The sequence below is a fragment of the Dasypus novemcinctus genome, chromosome 14, assembly GCF_030445035.2.
Source record: "Dasypus novemcinctus isolate mDasNov1 chromosome 14, mDasNov1.1.hap2, whole genome shotgun sequence".
NCBI classification, from domain to species: Eukaryota; Metazoa; Chordata; class Mammalia; order Cingulata; family Dasypodidae; genus Dasypus; species Dasypus novemcinctus.
Genome location: NC_080686.1, coordinates 9401286 through 9425993, shown reverse-complemented (window position 1 = coordinate 9425993; position 24708 = coordinate 9401286). Strand labels below are relative to the sequence as shown.

Here is a 24708-nt window from a genome sequence, read left to right as displayed (position 1 = left end):
TCATTTATGTCAAAATATTTACTGATTTCCCTTGCAATGTATTCTCTGGCCGACTGATTGTTGTTTAAGAGTGTGTTATTTAACTTCCATGTATTTGTGGATTTTCCAGTTCTCTGCCTGTTTATTTCCAGTTTCATTCATTATGGTCAGGGAAGATGCTTTGTATAATTTCAATCTTTTAAAATGTATTGAGACTTGTTTTATGGTCCAACATGTGGTCTATCCTGGAGAATGATCCATGTACACTTAAGAAAAATCCATGTCCTGCTGTTTTGGGGTACAATGTTCTATATAGATGTATGTTAGGTCTAATTTATTATATTATTCAAGTTCTGTTTCCTTATTGATCTCTGCCTCAATGTTCTATCTATAGATAAGAGTGGTGTATTGAAGTCTCCAACAATTACTGTAGAGGTGTCTATTTCTCCCCTTTAGTTTTGTCAATGTTTGCCTAATGTATTTTGGTGCACTATGGTTAGGTGCATAAATACTTATTGTTGTTTTCTTCTTGTTGGATTGACCATTTTTCTTAATATGTAGTGTCCTTATTTGTCTCTTAAAACAACATTTGCTTAAAATCTATTTTGTCCTATATGAGTATAGCTATCCCAGCTCTCTTGCAGGGAATATCTTTTTTTTTTTTTCCCAATCTATTTGTGTCTGGGTCTCAGGTGAGGCTTTAATAAACAATATATAGTTGGATCATGCTTTTTTATTCATTCTGCCAAACTGTGTCTTTTGATTGGGCAGTTTACTGCATTAATATTCAGTGTTATTACTATGAAGGTAGTGTTTCAGTCATTTTGTCCTTTGCTTTTTTTTTTTTTAAATTCTACTCAATTTATTCATTTTCTAAAAAGATATTACATTAAAAAAATATGAGGTCCCCATTCGCCCCCACCGCCTCCACCCCACCACTCCCCCCACAATAGCACTCTCCCCCATCATCATGTCACATCCATTGCGTCTGGTGAGTACATCTCCGGGCATCGCTGCACCCCATGTCCCATGTTCCACACCATAGCCCACACTTTCCCACGTTCCATCCAGTAGGCCATGGGAGGACATACAAAGAAATATGGAACGCTTGATGAATTTGCGTGTCATCCTTGCACAGGGGTCATGCTAATCTTCTCTGTATCGTTCCAATTTTAGTATATGTGCTGCCGAAGCGAGCACTGTCCTTTGCTTTTTATGTCATATCTTTTCTTTTTTTAAAAAAGATTTATTTATTTATTTCTCTCCCCTTCCCCCACCACCCCGGTTGTCTGTTCTCTGTGTCTATTTGCTTGTCTTCTTTGTTCACTTCTGTTGTTGTCAGCGGCACAGGAATCTGTATTTCTTTTTGTTGTGTCATCTTGTTGTGTCAGTTCTCTGTGTGTGTGGCACCATTCCTGGGCAGGCTGCACTTTCTTTAGTGCTGGGCGACTCTCCTTAGGGGGTGCATTCCTTGCGTACGGGGTTCCCCTACGCGGGGGACACTCCTGCGTGGCAGGGTACTCCTTGCGCGCATCAGCACTGCGCATGGGCCAGCTGCACACGGGTCAAGGAGGCCTGGGGTTTGAACCGTGGACCTCCCATGTGGTAGACAGACGCCCTAACCACTGGGCCAAGTCCGCCACCCGTATCTTTTCTTTTAGTCTCTCTCTTTTTTTATTGAAACCTCCTTTTCTATATGTTGAAGTCTTGTGATATATCTGACTGATTCCTTTCTCATTTTTGTTTCGGGATACTTATTAAATACTTTCCTCATGGGATTTGTATTATACAACCTACATCAATAAGCTACTAATTTGAAAGGCCAACAAATTAGCTACAATAGCATACAGGTTCTCTGCTCCCATTTCCCTCTCTTTCCCACCGTCATGTGGTTTTGGCCCACATTACCTTTTTACACTTTGCATATTCAGTGTTAGGAATGAACAATTCCTAACTTTTTGTTTTCAATTGTATTATGACTCTTTCTTTTCAATTGTATTCTGACTCTTATAGGAATTAGAGGGTAGTTGAAAAAAGGATCAGTGAGCTTGAAGGCCTGGCCTCTGAAAGCGAACATACAAGAGACAAGATAAAGAATGGGAAAAATTGAACAGGGTCTCAGGGAACTAAATGACGCAAGAGACATAAAAACATACATATCATGGATGTCCCAGAAGGAGAAAAGAAGGTCACAGGGGCAGAAGGAATATTTGAAGAAATAATGGTAGATTTCCCAACCCTATTGAAAGATATAGGTATCCATGTCCAAGGAGTACAACATACTTCCATCCAAATAAATCTGAATAGACCTGCTATGATACAAATACTAATGAGAGTGTCAAATGCCAAACACAGAGAATTCTGAGAGCAGAAGAGAAAAGTGATGCATCACATAAAAGTGACACCCAATAAGATTACGTGCTGATTTCTCATCAGAAACCATGGCAGCAAGAAGGCAGTGGTATGATATATTTAAGATACTGCTAGAGAAAAACTGCCGGCCAAGAATCCTATATCCAGCAAGACTGCATTTCAAAAATGAGGGCGGATTTAGAATATACACAGATTTTTAAAAGAAGCTGGGAGAGTTTGTAACCAAGAGACCAGCTTTGCAGGAAATATCAAGGGAGAGAGCTATAGCCTGAAAAGAAAAGTTAGAAGTGAGAGGCTTGGAAGAGATTCTTGAAATAAAGATTATATAAGTAAAAGCAACAAAGTTTAAAAGGAGTGGTGAATATAAAACATGACAGATAAAATCCAAAGATCAAAATGGGTAAATTAAGAACTGCCTTTAGAATAATAACATTGAATGTTAATGGATTAAACTCCCCAATCAAAAGACACGGACTGGTGGAATGGATAAGAAAATACGAGCCATCTATATGCTCTCTATAAGAGACTCACTTTAGACCCAAGGACACAAATAGATTGAAAGTGAAAGACTAGAAAAAGATATTCCATGAATACAATAACCAAAAGAGAAAAAAAAAAAACCTGGAGTAGCTATAATAGACTTTTTTTTTTAAGATTTATTTTTTTTATTTCTCTCCCCTTCCCCTGCCATTGTCTGCTCTTGGTGTCCATTTGCTGTGCTCTTCTGCATCCGCTTGCATTGTCAGGTGGCACTGGGAAACTGAGTCTCTTTTTTGTTGTGCCATCTTGCTGTGTCAGCTCTCCATATGTGTGGTGCCACTCCTGGGTGGGCTGCACTTCTTTTCAGTGGGGCAGCTCTCCTTGAGGGGCACACTCCTTGTGCATGGGGCTCCCCTATGTGGGAGTGCCCCTGCGAGGCATGGCACTCTCTTTGCATGTGGCAGCACTGTGCGTGGGCTAGCTTACCACATGAGCCAGGAGGCCCTGGGTATCAAACACTGGGCCCTCCATATGGTAGGTGGATGCTCTATCAGTTGAGCCATGTCTGCTTCCCTATATAGACTTTTAAAGCAAAACTGACATTAGGACAAGGAAAGATATTATACAATAATCAAAGGAGCAATAAAAGGAGCAATTCACCAGGAAGAAACAACAATCACAAATGTATATGCCCCTAATCAGTATGCCCCAAATTACATGAGGCAAACACTGGGAAAACTGACGGGAAAAATAGGTGTCTCCACAATAAGAGTTGGAGACTTCAATACAATACTCACAGCATTGGAGAGAACACCTGGGGAGAGGATCAATAAAGAATCAGAAAGCTTGAAAAACATGATAAATGGGTTAAACTCAATAGACATATACAGAACACTGTACCCAAAATCAGCAGGCTATACAATCTTCTCAAGTGCTCACAGATCTTTCTCTGGGATAGACATAATTCGGGTTGCAATAAATTTAACAAGAGCAAGATTAAACAAAGCACTTTCTGTGATCATAATGGAATAAAGTTGGAAATTAACAGGTGGAAAAGGGAAAATTCACAAATATATAGAGATTAAACAACACATTCTTAATGAGTGGGTCAAAGAAGTAATTGCAAGAGAAATCAATAAATATCTTGAGAAAATGAGAACACAACACATAAGAACCTATGGTATATAGAGAAGGCAGTGCTGAAAGGGCAAGTTATAGCCCTAAATGCTTACATTAAAAAAGAAGAAAGAGCTAGAATCAATGACCTAACTATACAGCTGGAGAAACTAGAAATAGAGCAACAAACTATGTCCAAAGCAAGCAGAAGGAAAGAAATAACAAAGATCAGAGGAGAAATAAAGGAGAGGACCAAAAAAAAAAAAAAAAAAAAAAAAGAATTAACAAAACAGAAGTTGGTTTTTCAAAAAGATTAACAAAACTGACAAACACTTAGGTATACTGACAAGGAAAAAAAGAGAGAAGATGCAAATAAATAAAATAAAAAATGAAAACATGGGCATGACTACTAACCACACAGAAATAAAAGGAATTAGCAGGGGATACTATGAACAACTGTGTGCCAACAAAATAAACAATGTAGATGAACCTGAAAAATTCCTGAGAATATTCGAACAACCAACACTAACCTAGAAGAAATAAACTTCAACAAACCAATCACAAGTAAAGAGATAAAAACAGTCATCAAACAACTCCCCAAAATGAAAAGCCCAGGACCAGATGGTTTCACAGATGAGTTCTACCAAGCATTCAAAGAAGATTTAACACCAACCTTACTCAAAATCTTCCAAAAAACTGAACAAGAAGGAAAGCTACCAAACTCATTCCATGAAATCAGTATCACCCTGTATTAGACAGGGTTCTCTAGGGAAACAGAATCAACAGGAGATATCTGTCAACAGACTACGATTTAATAAGGGCCTCTCACGTGACCGTGGGAATGCACAGGTCCAGGATTGCGCAGGCAGGTTGCAAACCAGGGCCCAGACAAAGTCCAGTGAGGGTCCTTGATGAATTTCCAGGAGACACTGGTTGTCCAAAGATGCGCTGGGCAATTCTCCCTCAATGCTAAAATCACTTCGCCGTTTAAGAATTCAACTGATTGGATAAACCATCACTCATTGCTGATGGCAATCTCGCTAACTGATGTTGATGTAATCAGCTACTTATGTAGTAAAGTCAACGGTGACTAAAGTCCATAAATGTCCTTGTATTACAATTAGCCCAGTGATTGCTTGACCAAACAACTGGGCACAATTACCTGGCTGAGCTGACACATTAGCCTAACCATCCCACACCTTAATACCAAAGCCAGATAAAAATATTACGAAAATTACAAACTCATTTCCCTAATAAACATGGATGCAAAAATTCTCAAAAAGATACTTGCTAATCAGATCCAACAACACAATAAAAAAATTATTCCTTATGACCAAAAGGGTTTTATACCAAGTATGCAAGGGTGGCTGAACACAAGAAAATGAATCAGCACATTATACCACATTAATAAATCAAAGAAGAAAAATCACATGATCATCTTGATTAATGCAGAAAAGGCATTTGACAAAATACAGAATTCTTTCTTGATAAAAATACAAAACTTTCTCAACATGATAAAGGTTATATATGAAAAATCTGCAGCTAACAGTGTACTCTATAGTAAAAGACTGAAATCTTTCCCATTGAGATTGGGAAAAAGACAAGGATATCCACTGTCACCACCATTGTTCAGTAGTGCTAGAGGTTCTAGGTAGAGCACTCAGTCAAAAAAATAAATGAAAGGTATCCAAATCAGAAAGGAAGAAGTGAAACTTTGCTGTTCACAGATGGTATGATCCTATACCTAGAAAGTCCCAAGAAATCTACTACAAAGTTGCTAGAGCTAATAAATTATTTCAGCAGAGTGGCAGGATATATGATTAATATGCAAAAATCCGTAGTGTTTCTATACACTAGTAACGTGCAATCTGAGGAGGAAGTCAGGAAAAAATTCATTTTTTTTTACATTAAAAAAATTTTTTTTAAATTTATTTCTCCCCCATCCCTCCATTGTCTGCTCTCTGTGTCCATTCACTGTATGTTCTTCTGTGTCTACTTGTATTCTCATTAGGCAGCTCCAGGAACCGATACTGGGACCTTCCAGAATGGGAGAGAGGTGATCATTCTCTTGCACCATCTCAGCTCCCTGATCTGCTGCATTTCTTACTGTCTCTTCTCTGTGTCTCTTTTTGTTTTGTCATCTTGCTGTGCCAGGTCTCTGCGTGGACCAGCACTCCTGCACGGGGCAGCACTCCTGCACGGGGCAGTACTGTGCACAGGTCAGCACTCCACATGAGCCAGCTCACCACACAGGCCAGCTTGCCTTCACCAGGAGGCTCTGGGTATTGAACCCTGGGCCTCCTATATGGTAGATGGGAGCCCAATTGCTTGAACCACATTCGCTTCCCAAAATTCCATTTAAAACAGTGAATAAAATAATTAAATATTTAGGAATAAACCTCACCAAGGATGTAAAGCACTTGTATTCAGAAAACTACAATGCATTGCAAAAAGAAATGAAAAAAGACGTAAATAAATGGAAGAATATTCCGTTCTCATGGATTAGAAGATGAAAGCGTTAAGATGTCAATTCTACCCAAATTGACATACAGATTCAATGTAATCCTGATAAAAATTCCACCAGCATTAAAAAAATATATGGAAAATACAATTATCAAATTTATTTGGATGGGGAAGGGGCCTTGAATAGCCAGAAACATCTCTAAAAGAAGAGCAAAGATGGAGGAGTCTCACTTCTGGACTTTACATCCTACTACCTAGCTACAACTGTAAAAACAGCATAGTACTGACATAAATTTAGACACAGAGACCAATGGAACCAAATTGATGGTTCAGAAACAGACCCTCATGTGCAAAGTGAGTTTTGACAAGGCTGGCAAACTCACCCAGCTGGGCCAGAACAGTCTTTTCAATAAATGGTGCTGGGAGAACTGGCTATCTATATCCAGATGAAAGAAAGAGGATGCCCGCCTATCTCATATCTTACAGAAAAATTAACTCAGTATGGATCAAGGACCTAAATATAAAAGCTAGAACCATAAGCTCCTAGAAGAAAATGTAGGGAAACATTTCAACACCTGGTAGTAGGTGGTGGATTCTTAAACCTTACACCAAAAGCAAAATCAATGAAAGAAAACAGGGATAAATGGGACCTCCTCAAACTTAAACACTTTCATGATTCAAAAGAGTACACTGAGAAGGTGAAAAGGCAGCCCACTCAATGGGAAAAAATATTTGGAGCTTATACATCCAATAAGGGTTTGATTTCCCTTCTACATAGAGAGATTATACAACTCAACAATAAAAGAGCAAGTTATCCAATTAAAAAACAGGCAAAAGACTTAGATGTTTCTCCAAAGAGGAATTACAAATGGCCGAAAAAGCACATGAAAAAATGTTCAATATCATTAGCTATTAGGGAAATGTAAATCAAAATGACAGTAAGATATCGTCTCACACTGCACAGAATGGCCGTTATTAAAAACAAAACAAAACAAAGTGCTAGAGAGGATGTGGAGAAACAGGAACCCTCTTTCACTGTTGGTGGGAATATAAAATGGTACACCCTCTGTGGAAAGAGTTTGGCGGATCCTCAGGGAGCTAAATATAGAACTGCTTTATGATCCAGCAATTCCTCTACTGGGAATATATCCAGAGGAACTGAAAACTGTGACGCAATCAAACATCTGCATGCCAATGCTCATAGAGGCATTATTCATAATTGCCAAAAGATGGAAACAACCCATGTCCATCAACTGATAAACAGATAAACAAAATGTGGTATTTACATACAATGGAATACTGTGCTGCTGCTACATGAAATTACACTGAGACACATATGATAACATAGATGAACCCTGAAGACATTATGCTAAATGAAATAAGGGAGACACAAAAGGACAAATATTGCCAAGATCTCACTAACATGAACTAAATATGAAAAATAAATGAATGGAGCTAAAACCTGGAGTATAGGTTATAAGGAGCTAAGAAAAGGGCTGATAAGGGTTACTGATGCTTACTGTATGTAGAATTGTTATTTAACTTGACTATAAAAGTGTGGAAAAGGATAGAGTTGATGGTAACACATTTATAGTGAGTAGAATTAATGCAGCTGGTTTTTTAAATGGGATTGTGGTTGAAAAGGGTAGACTAGGGATCTAAATGTCAATTGAAAGAAAGCGGAGAATAATCTAGAGACTGAGTAACATAGAGAATCCAGAGGTGAATGAGAATTACGGTTAATAGTACAAATACAAGAATGTCATTCTATGAACTAGAATAAATGTACAAGGCAATAAGAATGTGGAGAAGCATGGGAAAAATACATTAATGTAACCTATGGACTATAGTCAACAGCAATACTGTAATATTTTTGCATCAATGCCAAAGATATGGAAAAAATATACCAAATGTATGCTAATATACAGTATAGTTAATGGTAATAATCTGATGATATGATCTCATAATTTTTAACAAATGTTCCACAACAATGTACTGTGTTGGTGGAGGGGTGTTGTATTGGAATTCCATACATGCATGATTGTTTTATAAGTTTGCTAGTTCATAATAAAAATAAGTTTTTTAAAAATGGGGAGCAGATGTGGCTCAAGCAGTTGAGCACCTGCTTCCCATACGGGAGGTCTTGGGTTCAGTCTCTGGTGCCTCCATAAACCAAAAAAAAAAACAAAAATTAACAAGTAAACGAAGAAAAACAACTCAATAGAGCAGATGTGGCTCAGTGGTTAAGCGCTGGCTTTCCACATATGAGGTGTCAGGTTCAATTCCCAGCCCAGTACCTACCCCCAAAAAAAGGCATGATGAAAAGGTTTACGGAGGTTGATAGACAGAGAAAATGGAATCAGTGCCACAGTATTCTTAAGTAATCTAGAAGGAATGTAAGGGTTGATATTTAGCATTGTTCATCACATCCCCAAATTGAAAACATCCAAATATCTACAGAAGAATAGATGAAAAGTTGTAATAACAGTGGTAGGTGGGTAGAAAGACTGGGAAACATTGAGGGGCAAAGCAGGGGGAGTGGTTCCAGGTTCAGATTACCTTCATTCCTTAGACTGGCTAGCAATTACACTCATATATTCACACTTAGTGATTGCTCACTGAAATGTATACTTAAGAGTGCATGTTTTGTATGCATCAATAAAAATATATTAAAAACAAAATAAAGCAAGTTATTTTCTGATATCCTAAGTTCCTTTTAGTCAAAGAGTTTAAGCAGAGGTTGATGCTTACTTACTAGGGACACACTGAAAAGATCCCTCCTTTTGGAAGAGATGTTTAATGTAAAGAGGATTCCAACACTAAGATGAATGAAACTTTTAAAAATTTCCAATAATAATTGCTTTTTAAAAAATCTGCTGTGAGCTTTCCTCAAAAGTATTAAGATTTTTTTCTTTTCATGGTGGAAATTAATAGCCCATGATGAAAGAAGCAAACATGGAATCCTTAAAATAATTTCTAATCCATTAATGACCATTTATTCTCCTTGGAAATCAAATCCTACTGTTTTAATTCATTCTTTTTACCCTTTGCTCCCACCTCCCCAAAGTGACTAGCAAAAAACATTAAAGTTTATTATCCTATTATCGCATAATGCCTTTTACTAAAATTATTTTTCTAAGAAAGGTAAAAGCAAAACCAGCCAGATATTATAACACAACACAACATTTAGGCAGGAATCTTGGTATGGTTATTTTGTTTTCCAAATTATCAAATATCTGCTGTCAGAAGTACAAACAAGGCATCAAGACAGTTCACTCTCTCTGTTACATGAAATCTACGTCAAATCCTGGCTTCCTTCCCCTGGTACTTCTCTATAATAAAGTGACAAAAACATTCCTGATAGCAATGTCTTCCTTATGAGACAAATTCATAACTGGTGACCTCTGGAGAGGGTTGTTTTTACTCACCATGGAGGGTAGATGTGCACGATGTCCTGGGGATGCCCTTTGAGATGACCTGCAGTTTCCCTGGTGAAGAGAACCTTGAGGCAGGCACTGGGGCTGGGGGCTGTGCCTTGGCCCAGGCTGGTGGCCTGCTGTCTTGCTAACTGCTCACAGAGAGCCACTTGCATGGCACACTCCTCATGCATCTCGAGAATTTTCACAATTAGGACACCAGAGTTTCTATCTGCAAGTTGAAAAAAAGAACAAATGCAAAAATGAAGTCCAAAAGATAGAGTTCAAGTGAAAATAAAGGGTCATGAAAAACAATCCACGTTCAGATACCTTTCTTCACCTGAAGAAAAAGTCAAAACACTTTGCAGAAGGAAAGTATAGACTCTAAAAATTATGCTCACTGTAACATCCTTCATTAATCAAAATAGGCCTGCATGTTGCATTTAATACATGCATTTTAAGCAAGAGTAAACAGTCTTCTACTTATTTTCATAGAGAAACAAACTTGTGTTTATGGAAAACTCAAACCTATCATTTTACAAATGATATTTTTATTCAAGAACATGAACACTCTTGATAGTACAGTCAACTGTTAACCCTTCTTCCATGTATACTTCATTACACGGATTATCTACTTTGAAAACATGCAGTATTACTTGCTGGCTATAGGTAAGCTAATTATCATAAAGGTTAAAACTTAAGGATTTATGTAGCTGCTGTGTGATAGTTAGGGCTCTAGATTTAAATGGGTAGAATTTGATCTGGATTTGAGTATAGTCCTGGCTTTCTTATTTAGTTGGCCAGAAGAAACTCTGAAGTCCTCAAATACCTTAACTATACTTATATCTCTCACAACAATCTCATTTTTAAATGGAGACCACTGCAAAGATCAGAAGAGATAACACATAAGCAGAGTGCAAGGCCTGGCCCTCCACCCATTACTAGGCAGTCAAGGTTACCATCACCCTCACTGCTGTCATTACTAACTTTTCAAGCATTTTCACATCTAATTCTAGCCTCAAATCCCACAGCCCTATTCAAGGCACTTAAAGTTGTTCCTGCAATGAGGTGAAAATTAAACAGCCAGGCTTTTAGGTAGGTCATTACCACATCCTGGTGAACCTCCCCCTCAACACAACTCCTCTCCCTACCAACAGAGTAAGCCCTCCCTGTATGCCGTCACTGCACCTGGCATTCACTGAGACTTCAGCATGCAGAACAAAAAACCTCCTCTACTCAACCACAAGCAGCTGGAGTGTAGGTACTATGCTACACATGGATCAGGACCAAGCGAGGCCGTAATACAAACTTATGCAGAGGACTCAGGGGCTATTTCACCAGTCTTGATTTCATGGTCTACCAGGATGCTTTTGACACTTTACCCTTTACTTCAATGACACTACCTCAGTATGTATACCCAAAGAATGCAAATTAAACTGTGACTCAAATGATGCTCCAAAGAGAAAATTAAACAAACAGTACATTCCGAAATCAAGTCCAAATGATTTATTTATTTATTCACTGTGTGTACTGTACCAGTTTTTTCCACTAGCAGGAACAAAGAGTTGAACTATATAATTGTACATATTTATACTGTCTTTTCTTTCGATGAGTCAGAACTATGCCTTATTTTACCATTAATTCCCAAAAACCGAGCAATGCTATTCTCCCTTGTATATTCAATAAGCATATCTGTTGAATCATTGATTGTATTACTAATACTTGGTAAATAAAATTTTACTTTTTCTGAATAAATGTAATCTCCATCAGATTCATTTTCTAGATAATTTGGGGACAAAACTCTTGGAAATCTAGATTATAATATCTAAAAACTAAATTCTGGAGAAATTCACAACCTTACCTTGTAAACGGCAGTTACTTTTTGTTGAAAATTTATGCTCCTCCATCAAATTTTAACTCATCTGGTAATGATGAGCAGACACATTTCTAAACCACAAGTACTTACTGAACTGTAAACAATTGTGCTTTCACTTCTTGATTCCACATTTTTTTTGCCTTTTCACCCAGTTTAAAATATTCTTCGAGCAAAGCCACAATAATTCTAAGCATGAAATAGAAATCTGAAACCTGATTGTTTAAAAAAGAAACCTACACAAGACTGACCAGGCAACCCTAATGTCTATCGCACCCTGGAGAGTGGAACGCAGCAAACCCTTCCTTGAGCATTTGACACAGGGCACCTCGTCTTTCCACTTTCACTCAGCACTACATAGTGACTCCACACTCCATGGTGCTGCTATCAGAGGGCCCTGGGCTTTCCTGAAAGCTGACTGGCAACTAAAGGCCACAGTTTTTAAGAAAGCCAAGCAAGGAAAAAGCATACAAAGGCTCCAGGAAGATATTACATCCCGAAACAAGGGGACTAGTAAGGTTAGATGTCCAAAGAGGGGTCCTTCTAGGACTACCTAATATGCATACTGACATGGCTGATTATCCAGAAAGTGTGTTCTTTACTGAGTAATTTAAAATCCCTTATTTCAGAGCATTGTAGGTAGTATTTTTGACTTATAAACAATTAAAATGTCCAAAAAACCACACCAAACACAACCAAACAGAAAGTGATAAAGGTATAGAAATAGATATATAAATGTCTAGGTTTTTATAAATATTGCATCATTCAAAAAATAAATGGTTGGGGAAGTGGATGTGGCTCAACAGATAGTGCATCTGCCTACCATATAGGAGGTCCAGGGGTTCAATACCCAGGGCCTCCTGACTTGTGTGGTGAGCTCGTCCACATGCAGTGCCTGCTGCGTGCAAGGAGTACCCGCCCACGCAGGGATGCCCCTGCGTAAGGATGCCCCCCACGCAAGGAGTGGCCCCTGTGCAAGGAGAGCCACCTCGTGCAAAACCGCAGCCCGCCCAGGAGTGGTGCCACTCACAGGGAGAGCTGATGCATCAAGATGATGCAACAGAAAGAGACCCATCCCCAGTGCTGCCTGATGAGAATACAAGCAGACAAAGAACATACAGCGAATGGACAGAGAGAGCAGACAATTGGGGGAGGGGGGGAATGAATGAATGAATGAATGAATGAATGAATGAATGAATGGTTGGGAAAAATTTCAGGACCTAAGATTTAAAACAGCAGATTACTAATCTTTTTTAAAAAGCAATTTCTCACTGTAATTTTTTGTTTGTTTGTTTTTTGTTTTTGAGGTACCAGAGCCAGGGGTTGAACACAACACAGAAACTCGTGTGTGGGAAGCCAGCATTCAACCACTGAGCCACATTGACTCCCCTGGATTAATAATTATTGTGATAAATTCTACAGATTTTAGAGGCTCACAAACCCAGCCTCCTCTAAATAATTCTGATGAATGCCAGAGCTGATCTGCACATCTGTACAGGACACTGAATCTATGCAGAAAAAATTAAAAATACACTTATTGATGAATTCACAGAATTATGTCCATACTGTCATTTTATCCCTGATATTCCAATACCAGTATCTCAAACACCCCCTTCCAAAATGATTGTCAATAAAGGACACTGTAATGAACAACTTCTAATTCATGCGTTAAGTCTTTTTAAGTTGGGTCAAAAAAGTTATCATTAGTCCATGTCCCAATAAATATGTAGCATATTCACAACTATTAAACAAAAGTAGGTATTTCAGTCCTGGCAGCTAGCTCTTCCCAAAGGTATTTCAACTAATACTAACAGGAAAGAGAGGGAAAGAGAAAAGAATTGAAGGATTGATATGTAATGACAGTGTTCAATGCACAGTATAACCATGACCACAGAAGTGCCTCTCTTGAAAGGCACATAGCAAGAGACCAGTGAGTTCAAATCACTGAAAAAGTGCAAAGAAAGTAAGAGACTCATGTAGATGCCAAGTTAAACATGTTCAAGAATCACTTTTACATGGGAATAATATCTAAGGCAATGTAAAAGAGCCACACAGATTTTTAAAAGAAATAATCTAAGGTTTAACAAATCCAACCATTTTCAATAAAGAAACTGAGGTACACACAGGTCTTCAGCAGATTTAGGACCAGAACCTGTATCTCCTGACTAGGACCATTTCTGTACTTTGTTGTTAGAAAATATTTAAAATTCGTCCATTTATTTTCTTAATAAACATTTCCTGAGTTACCAGGCTGTGCTCTGGTTTGCTAAGTAAACCCTCTATATGTCTGTAGTACTTTGCAGTTATAATTTACTTATACTTTGTGTAATTACAACACAACAGGATAATTGAAAGTGCAAATACCAAGCATTTATGAGAGAAAAACCCATTAAGCCTAACGGGTAGCTGGTATCATGAATGCCACGCTCGATCCAGGAGGAAGTATCCAGACTACACGTGCATGTGGGGGGAAGCACAGAAATGGGGCAGTGGATGAGAGCCGACGGCAGGTGGGCTGAGATCACAATGGAGAGGGCTACACCAAAGAGGCCATAGAGGGTGACTATTCCAAGGGCACCAGGGGGTCAAGGGAAATGTTTTAAAGCAGAGAAATCATATGATCAGATTTGTTCCTTAGGAGGTGACTCTGACAGACTGAAAATGAAGAAAGTTTAGCGCCAAAACAAGAGACAGAGATTGACACAATGATCTAGAGAAGAGGGAACCTGGGCCTACACTGAGATGGTAGCAGAAAGGATAAAAGAATTGATAGGACTTGAAAGAGAGTACTGGGGTGGACTCATTAGATCTGGGGACCAGACCGATTTTAAAAACATCTGAGGAAACTCAATCACAGATTGCTTGGTTTCTGGATCGGGGAAAGCAAGGGGAGGGGTAAGTGTGGTCTGAAGGCCTGCAGGACACTGAGGGGCAGGCCATCGCTGGGCACATGGAAGCTGGCTTCAGTGAGCTAGGACGACATTCAAGTCATGTCAAAAGACGATTTCATGAGGGAAGGGAGATCAAACGTGAAGTGTTGCGTGAAAGACTCTGGATTCAGTGATTACCAAGCACCATTTCTGCATAATAGGGACATGAGGCTATAGGAGACTGAGACTGAAGAGTAAATGGAAGTAGATGTGCAAGCTACCCTTTCAAAAGATTATCAAAATACAAAAGCATCCTTTTCCATTTTTCCAACTTTACAAGGCCTTTTGCTAATCCAAGAACTTGTTTATTCCATTTGCCAGTTGAACGCATTTCTTATTTTGTAAGAGAAAAATAAATTTACCAGCATATCTGTTTGGGAAGTTAAAAAGTGCAATATGATCAACAGCAACTTATTTTGAATCATCTGTTTTCTTAAGATTCATGCTAGTTTGGGCTAACAAGAGCAGGGTCATCTAGCCTGTGGACTTACTCTCCCAGATGGCAATCTTTGCTGAATGATGAGGAAAAATCAAGTCTATGCCTGTCCTTTGAAACAACCTTCTCCAAGCAATAGGATCCCAAGTGGATAGCCTAGGATCCCCTTTAAAATAAAATGGGCTGAAGAGGTTCTGAACACTAGATTGGTGGAAAGATTGGTGATGGCACACATAGGATTTTGCAGCATGAGCACAGGCCAGTGCAATACAGAACCAGCCTGAAGGGTAAAACGACAATTTGTTGAGCAAGACAAAGAAATGCTGCCTTGCCAATAACAGCACTTGAGTGAAGGTCAAGAAGAGAGTTTTCATCTTATAGATAATTTTCATCATTAACGAGGTCCCCTTGAATGCATTTTTATTTATCAAGCAGCATATGGAATTCAACAGGAAGCACATTTTACCCACTGTATAATTCACTTGGAATGGACTAACTTTGCAGTCTTATTTTTAGATCACTTACAACAGAAAACAGAGTGATTATTTTAAACCTCAGGTCTATGGGAAAATAATATTAAAACCTAAAACTACTATTTTTCTTTTCATGTGAAAAGAAATGTCACCAGGGGATGGATCGGGTGGTGTAAGGGAATGAGGAGTTAGAGAGTTTCTATTTGGTTGACTGTTAAGTTTTGGTAATAGATGGTAGTGATGGTAGCACAACATTGAGAATATAATTAACAGCTCTGAATTATATACTTGAATGTGGTTAAAAGGGGAAATTTTAGGTTGTATATAATTAACTAGAATTTTTTAAAAACCCAGAGGACTGTACAACACAGTGAACCCTATTGTAAATGGTAGTACAATTTTAAAAGTGTTCTTCCATGTAATGTAACAAAAGTACCACAATAACGTAAGGTGTTAATGTGGTATATGAGAACTCTGTATTTTATGTATGATTTTTCTGTAAACCTACAACTTCTCCAATAGAAAAAAAAATGTCAAAAGGAAAAGAATTAGAAAAAGCATAAATTAAGTAAATACAAAAGCATTGTTTAATTCCTCTTTAATTCACCAAACCTCATTCCATTGACTTTTAGGAAGAAAAATTCATAAGAAATAATTTATTTCTAGGAATGAAGGTGAAAATGAATGTGTAAAAACAGCTAAAGAGTGACATAAAACATTAGTAAGAGTGTTGAGTTTGGTATTAAGTATACCTTCCTCTATCTTTTAGGTCTCCTCATCATTCATTAGAAACTATAAAATAACTTGACATTATGAAAGTCAAACATGAACTCTTTACTCCTTTGTTAATTTACACTTAAAATGATCATTGGAAATTAAACAGTTAATCAAGATATGAAATCACAGCTCTAAGTGTACAAACTGATATCACAGTTGGGTGTTATAGTCTGTTTTCTGACTTGAATAATAACTTAGAGAAGAATACTTATTTAAATTCTTCTTGTCTGTAACTATAAAGAACAATATTAAGTACCACTGAAACAGGGGTATGGATACAAAATATGAGAAAAAAAATAAGGCTTGAATATTGTAATTGGTCTTCAGTTTTATTGGGCAGAGGGAAGCTGGAGACAATCCAGAGACAGCACATTTGACCCCAGAGGAAAGAGGAAGTAAGAAAAGGAAGTGAATCAAACTCTCCCCAGCGGAATCAGAGCAGAGTCCAAGCTGAAGAGGTTATAATCAGCATCCACTTCAACTGAAAACAAAGGTAGCAGATAAAGTATAAGACTCTTAAAAAGGATTTGAAGAAAAAATTAAAATGACTGTTACAAAACTAACAATCCTTCTTCAACTCCATTCTCATTTCTTAAATCTAAATAAATACAAATTGTTTTTTTAAGCTTCTCATACTATGTGCCAAATTCCAAGCTTTTAAAGGCATAGAATATTGCCAAGAATCAGCCAAATTAAATAATCAGTACATAGCTCTCTTTTCTGGCTTTTAAATACATAATACTAGGAGACTTAGATGAAATTTTATGTATTTACTAACCATTATTTTTCAACTAAATAAAGGGATCTCTTAGTTTACCAAACAACTTGCTCTGGTATAAATAATGGGCCCATCAATTTCTACTCCAGGTTTCTCTTTATTTGAAAATACTGCATCAAAGAAATCAAATATTTTAGACATACATACACATATATCTAAACAGAATACTTTTAATTCTGGACATTTTCAATTCTTTGCTCTTCTTCCTGCTCACACTGCTGTTTCTGAATAGAAAATTGCTGACCAGGTCCTCTTTCTTGCCCTCCCAACCACTGAAATGACTTTGGAAAACAACCCCATTCCAGGGGCTCCCCGCCTCTGAGGAGCCTCTTGAAGAAGTGAGAAACAAGGCGTGTGGTCAGATTTTTGGCTCCATTTTCCCAAGACAGCCAAGAGGGCAGGGACACAGCAGCCCTTGCTCTTCCTGGATCTTCGCCAGAGGTTCAGTGGGAGAGGGCCACAGATCCAGGGTTTCTCACTAATCTCACCCCTCCTTTTCTTCAGGATCATAAAAACGTTCACACAGCTATAGGAGAATGGCATGCAAAGCCTGGTAGGAACCTCTGGCTATAGTTTGAAGAAGAATACAGAACTGTGCCTTCAAATCTGCTGGCAATCTAATCAGTCTCAAGGATAGAGAACAATACTCTTCATTTTTTAATACCAGTTCACTGGAAAAACCAGTCTAGTCATTGAATTCTTCATATCCTGACACAAAGGTATAATTTTTAGTACTTTATAAGTAAAATTCCAGGTTGAGTTCTCTACCAATTTTCACATTTCCCCCCTTCTTTTTAATTGTGAAAATAATACATTTGATTTTGACAAATTTCTTCCTTTATAAATAATTTGTAAAGAAATCTTAACCTAACACCTTTTCCCATGATAACCTCTGTCAACTGTTTCCTACGATTTATTTTATAATATTTAGTAACAAACATTTCCAAAGTATATGAAAAAACTCTAAAAGCAGCATTCAGAATTTCCCAAAGTGTTAGTTTGTCTGAGTATTTTATTATACTTAATCATCAGAAAAAAGAATACTATATGATTTCTTTCATTTTTTCCCCTTAAAAATTGTGTAAATAAAATATTCTTCAGGGAAGCAGACTTGGCCCAGTGGTTAGGGCATCCATCTACCATATGAGAGGTCCAAGCCCCGGGCCTCCTTGACCCGTGTGGAGCTGGCCCATGCACAGTGCTTATGCACACAAGGAGTGCTCTGCCATGCAGGGGTGCCCCCACGTAGGGGAGCCCCACGCGCAAGGAGTGCACCCTGTAAGGAGAGCCGCCCAGCACGAAAGAAAGTTCAGCCTGCCCAGGAATGGTGCCACACACAGAGAGCTGACACAAGATGATGCAACAAAAAGAAACACAGATTCCGGTGCCGCTGACAACAACAGAAGCAGACAAAGAAGAAGACGCAGCAAATAGACACAGAGAACAGACAACCGGGGCGGGGAGGGGGAGGAAGGGGAGAGAAATAAATAAATAAATCTTTAAAAAAAATTTCTCAAGGAGTAACACATTACAGTCATTGTCCTTTGCAATTCCAAAATAATAATACTTTGATGCCTTTAGATTTTCCTTTCTTCAGATTTTTTCAAAATATACTTCAATAAGTAAAACTTTGGAGACATTATTAAAACATCCTCAAGAGTAAAATACTGGGTTTTTTTTTCCTTCTAAAAATAAAGCTTTACTATTTTAAATTAAAAACCAAGAGAAATTCAATTAGAATGCTACTACAGTGTCAGATAGCTTTGCCAGTGATAGTGTTAATAAGTTAATAAGGGCAATTTACATGAATGAATGAATGAATGAATTTCAATGACAAAGTAAATAAACTACTCAAACAATTATAGTTATCTGCCATGAAAAAACTGAAAGAAAAATGACTCAACAATTTACTGTATTTCTTCAGTAGTAAACAAAAAAGCACTAAAATTAATTGAAGCCATCCATTTCACTCTAAGTGGTGGTTACAGGGGTATCTGCTATTTATTAAACTTTATATCTATATTTTCTGTACTTTCTTGTTTGCATTGTAGTTCACCACAAAACAGTAATTTAAGAAAAGTGAATATTCAAATCATAAAGGTGTACTAAACCAAAGTTCTCTTGTATCCTGGATTTCCCAGTGACTTAAAGTCATTCCTCAAATATAACATTTACTAAGTAAATTGCCTCTTTATTAAACTTCAATAATAACCTGAAGGAATCTTTCAATGATAATGATTTTATCCAAGAGGAAAAGTATTTAAAATAACGGCCATTCAAAATCTCAGTTAAACAAAATATAAGTTTGCTTCTGAACATGAAGGAATAAATTAAAGCCTCTATTCTGCCACCTTACTTTGATATTTTAGCCTAGGAATTATATAAAAACAAAGTATCCGCTGTGAATATGAAGCTTTTCCTCAACAGCCTATCCAATGTAGCTCTCCAGCCATCCCCCAAACAGATCCTTCACTAAATGGGTCTATACCTAGTTTCTTTCTTTCTTTGAGTCTCTCTACTGCACTAAAACATAAGTCCCGTGAGTGCAGTAACCACATCTTGCTTATTAGTCCTGTGGTCTCCAGGCATTGGATAAGGAGAGCCCATTGGCCAGTTCCAATCCTGAGACTCTCCAGTCTACTGCTGCCTCCTTCAGATTCTAAGCACCAATAAAGCAGCTGTGAAGGAAGGGAGGATTTAGAAGAGTAGAGGTGCTGTCCACATCAAAGTCTGCCATCTTTATTGTAACAAAACATGGCTCCTTACCAGTGGAAGGACCACTGTGGACAACTCTCTAGTGGGAAGCCCTATTCACGTTTTGCAGGGTCACTGTGAGAACTGGGTGACAGACAAGCTGGCTGTGTGGTGTCTAACTCATGGGAGAGACAAGCAATGGGAGCCATCACTTTTAGTGTTAGCATCAATCTAAATTCTATCAGTTTTATTTATTTGGATCATTCAGAAAAACTTACAAGTCTAGCATTTCAGAAATTGGAAGAAAAATAAAAATCAAGAGATTTTCCTCCCATCCCCCACCCCCTAGAACTTAGAGCCTATTCTCTAGAGGAAAAAACAAAACAAAACAAAAGTCTGCACAAAACAACAAGAAAAAATTTTAAGGGGACAGCGTGTAATAAAATGAGGCACTGGAAAAACAGTAGGGCAATGAATGTCAGTTTGCAAAAGTCACAGCATTAAGAAAAAAGGAACACAAAAATTTTAGGAAATTAAATTTTTTTAAAAGACAAAAGGGAAAATAAGAGCTCTCAAAATCTAATTTATTTACTTGTGAACTGATTTTCTAATAGTGCAGGATTATCTGATAAACTCTTAACAGTTGGAAATCTTTGTGTGAATTTAATTTTTAGGGAGAATCAATACCTCATCTACATGGGTCTGGCTGGGGGGCTCCCTGCCCTCTAGATGAAAGGAGGCATCCACGATCTGGCTGGGGGTGTAAGTGAACAGCAAGATTTTCCAAGTGGCAGCACCAAGATGCTGTTACGTATTGGGAGAAAAGGCACTGACAGAAGCTATAGTATTTTGTGGTCTATACAAAGTTTCGGCTGATCATGACATCTTCCCAGTTAGAGGAAAAAACCCCAAAACAAACAAAAGACTAAAACTAAAGGTACTAATGTTAATTTCAATGAACAGCTAAGTTCATTCCTTGATTCTTATACTACTACTCTAAATTCAACATGACATATTTGCTATTCTTGAAGCTACATGAACATGCAGTAAACAAACATTTTTACATTTACAAACACATCATAATGGGATGTGATGTGAGCAATAATAACACACAGAACATTCACTAATCACTATTAAAATCTTCAATAGCTATTGGAAAATTGAGGAAAAAGAAAAATCAGAGAAAATTCTCCCTTGAACTACAGTAAAAGTTACTGCACTTAATTGATTTTGTTCGTTTCTTCATTTTTTTTCTGCCCATAATCTTTTCTAAGTTTAGAGGAAACTTTTAGGAACAAAAATCTCATAAATAAAAATTATTTATTTAAATCTCTTTGGTTTCTGTGGTTGCTCTTCAGTTGCCTTTTTTCTTTTCACTCTCTTCCTGAACAAAACAGGGAATTCATTGTTTTTTGACTTGCTTTTTAAATAATTTCAAATGTGCAGGACAGTTGCAAAAATAGTATGAAACCCATGTAGAGAACTCCAACATATCCCCCCGAACAGGAACCCAGATCCATGAACTTTTAACATTTTGCAGTATTTGCTACATCATTCTTTCCATGTATGAATTAATCTATGTATTTCCTAAATATCTGAGAATAAGCTGTATACATCAGGCACCTTCAGTACTTAATACTTTCATGTACATTTTCTAAGAACAAGGATACTCATTTATATAACCACCTTAAGTACAGTTATCAGGTTCAAGAAATTCAACACTGATTATAGTCCATATTCCAAATTTTTCATATGTCTAAATGATGTCCTTCAGGGCCCTTGCTCCTCTATTACTAGATTCAGTTGAGATCATGTGTTACATTTTTTGCTTTTTTTATCTTCAGTTGCTCTTTTTGTGTTTGTGAGGAATTATGAAAACATATATACAACAAACTTTCCCATCTCGACCACTCCCAAGCATATAATACAGTGGGGTTAATCATATTCACAACGATGAACCACCCACACCACCATCCACTACCAGAACTTTCCCGCCCCTACCCTCATGCACACCCTATTCCCATTATGCATTGGCTCTCTATTCTCCCTAGTACTCTGGCTGGTAGCCTGTACTCCATTCTCTGCCTCCACAAATTTGCACATAATATCATCTAGAAATCGATTTTCATTTTATTGCACATGGACATCCAGTTTTCCAAGCACTATTTGTTGAAGAGATAATCCTTTCCTCATGAGTGGATTTGGCTCTCAGGTAGAAATGAATTGGCAATACGAAACCTACTCTCCAATTCTTCAGATTTGCCCAGGACAACTAACAAAATGATGATGATGGACAAGCCCCATCCCCCCAAATTGGGGAGGATCTACAACTGCAAGCAAAACAATTCCTTCCATCTGCTGCATAATATTTAAGCCCCCTCACAATCTGAAGAAGTCAGAGTGAACATCATCCCAAATTCTTCCAGATTGAATAATGAACAAACATAAAGGGGTGGGGAGCATACTATGGATGCGACTGTAAATGGGATTTTTTTCTTGATTTTATTTTTGGGTTATTCAGTCCTTGTATATAGAAACACTACTGATTTTTCATCTTATATCCCACTACTCTGCTGAATTCATTTATTAGATCTGGCAGCTTTTTTATAGATTCTTCTGGATTTTCTATATACAGAATCTTGTCATCTGTGAATATGGATAGTTTTACTTCTTCCCTTCCAATTTGGGTGCTTTTTATTACTATTTTTGCATAATTGCTCTGGCTACCACTTCCAGTATGATGGGGTGAAGAGATATGGTGATGGCAGTTATCCTCGTATTATTCCTGATCTTAGATGGAAGTCTTTCATCATGGTGTATAATTTTAACTGTGGGGTTTTCTGTTATGCCTTCTATCATGTTTAGGAAGTTCCCATATATTCCTAGTTTTCTGATTGTTTTTGTTTAAAAGGTTGCTATGCTTTGTTAATAGCCTTTCCTGTGTCACTTGAGATAATCATGTACTTTTTCTTTTTCTTTCATTCTATTAATAAGATGTATTGCATTGACTGGTCTTTTTACATTAAACCACCCTTACATTCTGGGATACATTCCACTCGATCATGGGGTATAAAGCTTTTGAAATACAGTTAGGTTTGGATTGCTAGTATTTTCTCAAGTTTCGTTTTCATCTTCTTCAGAATGGATATTGGTCTGTAATTTTCTTTTCTTGGTATAACTCAATCTGGCTTCGGTGTTAGGGAGATGCTTGTTTTAGACAATGAATTAAGAAGTCTTCCCTGTCTTCTGCCCTACCACTCTGAATGGGCCCAGTCTCATCTGATCTTAGAAGTCTTCCCATCTCTTTAATTTTTCGTAAGAGTTTGGGAAGGATTAGTGTTAATTCTTCTTTGACTGTTTAGTAAAATTCACCAGTCTGGTCCTGGACTTACATTTCCAGGTTTTTAATTACTGATTCAATCTGCTTACTTGTTACTGATCTGTTGATCTTCTTTCTTGAGTCAGTTTAGGTAGTTTGTGTGTCTAGGAATTGGTCCATTTCATCAAGTTGTCTAAATTATTTATGTACAATTGTTCATAACATCTTCTCCTAATCTTTTTATTTCTGGAAGTTTGGTAGTATTTTCCCCCTTTCATTTCTGATTTTTCTTATTTGTATCCTTTCCTTGTTTTTTGACAGTCTAGCCAAAGACTTGTCAATTTTATTGATCTTTTCAAAGATCAACCTTAGTTTCTTTGATTCTCTTTGTTGTTTTCTATTCTCTATTTCATTTATCTCTGAGCTAATCTTTATTATTTCCTTCCTTCTGCTCACTTTGAGTTCGATTGTTCTTTTTTCTTCTCAGTCTTCCAGGTGTGTTGGTAGGTTATTGATTTGAGATAGTTCTTCTTTTTTATGTAAGCATTTCCAGCTATACACTTCCCTCTGAACACTGCTTTTGTGGCATCCTATATGTTTTGGGGTGTTGTATACTTATTTTCTAATTTATCATATGATTTCTTCATTCTGTTAAATTTTCACTTTTTTTTTCCCTTTGTCTTTTTTATAATATACTTTTTTATTTTTAAAAAGATATTTAGATTATGTAAATGTTACATAAAAACATGGGGGATTCCCATCCACTCCCTACCCCTTGCACATTTTCCCATATTAACAACATATTCTCCCTTTGTCTTTGATTTCAAACTTCATTCCACTGTGGTTGGAGAAGATAATCTGTAAAAGAGCATTCTTTAAACTTACTGAGATATGTTTTGTGACTTAACATATGGTCTTACCCTAGGGAATGATCCATGTGCACTTGAGAAGAATGTGTACTCTAGCGTTGTTGGATAAAGTGTTCTACATATATCTACCAGGTATAATTGGAATACAGTAATTTCAAGTCTTTCACTTATTGATATTTTTCTAGATGTTCTATCCATTATTAAAAGTGGTATATTGAAATGATCTACCATAAATGTAGAACCATCTGTTTTTCCCTTAAGATTTGTCATTAAAGGGACTGATTTCCTTTGTCCTTTTTGTTTTTTTTTAACATATCTTGACTTAAACTCTATTTTGTCTGATATTAATATATCTATCTCTGCTCTTTTTTTTTTAGTTTTTGGAAGAGTTTGGGGATGTAAGTGTGCTTTTTTTTGGTCTTTATTTGTTTTTTTTTTAATGTTACACTCAAAAAATATGAGGTCCCCATATACTCTCCACCCCCCTCACCCCATTCCTCCCCCCATAACAACAACTTCCTCCATCATCATGATATCTCTGCTCTTTTGATTATTACATGCATGGATTATTTTTTTCCATCCTTTCACTTTCAACCTACTTGCATCTTTGAATTTAAGGTGAGTCTCTTGTAAATAGCATATAGCTGGGTCATGTTTTTGTTTTTTGTATTTTTTTAAAAAATCAATTCTGCCAATCTCTGCCTTTTGACTGGAGATTTTAATGCATTTACA

The 24708-nt window shown here is 37.2% G+C and overlaps 1 protein-coding gene and 1 non-coding gene across 8 annotated transcripts in view; both read right to left on the bottom strand.

Moving 5' to 3' along the window:
* Positions 1 to 24708, bottom strand: part of SPIDR (scaffold protein involved in DNA repair) — a 579802-nt gene that overhangs the window by 288352 nt on the left and 266742 nt on the right. For all 7 annotated transcript variants that reach the window (XR_011645614.1, XR_009180381.2, XM_058275512.2 and 4 more), the window contains one exon: positions 9840 to 10059. Coding sequence is in view for 5 of the 7 variants with exons in the window: in XM_058275512.2 (XP_058131495.1) it covers positions 9840 to 10059 (220 nt within the window). In the remaining 2 variants the exon portion in view is untranslated. The remainder of the gene's footprint in view (positions 1 to 9839; positions 10060 to 24708) is intronic.
* On the bottom strand, positions 1073 to 1179 carry LOC111763106 (U6 spliceosomal RNA). The gene has a single exon (XR_002796045.1). It is a non-coding gene; the product is annotated as a U6 spliceosomal RNA (small nuclear RNA).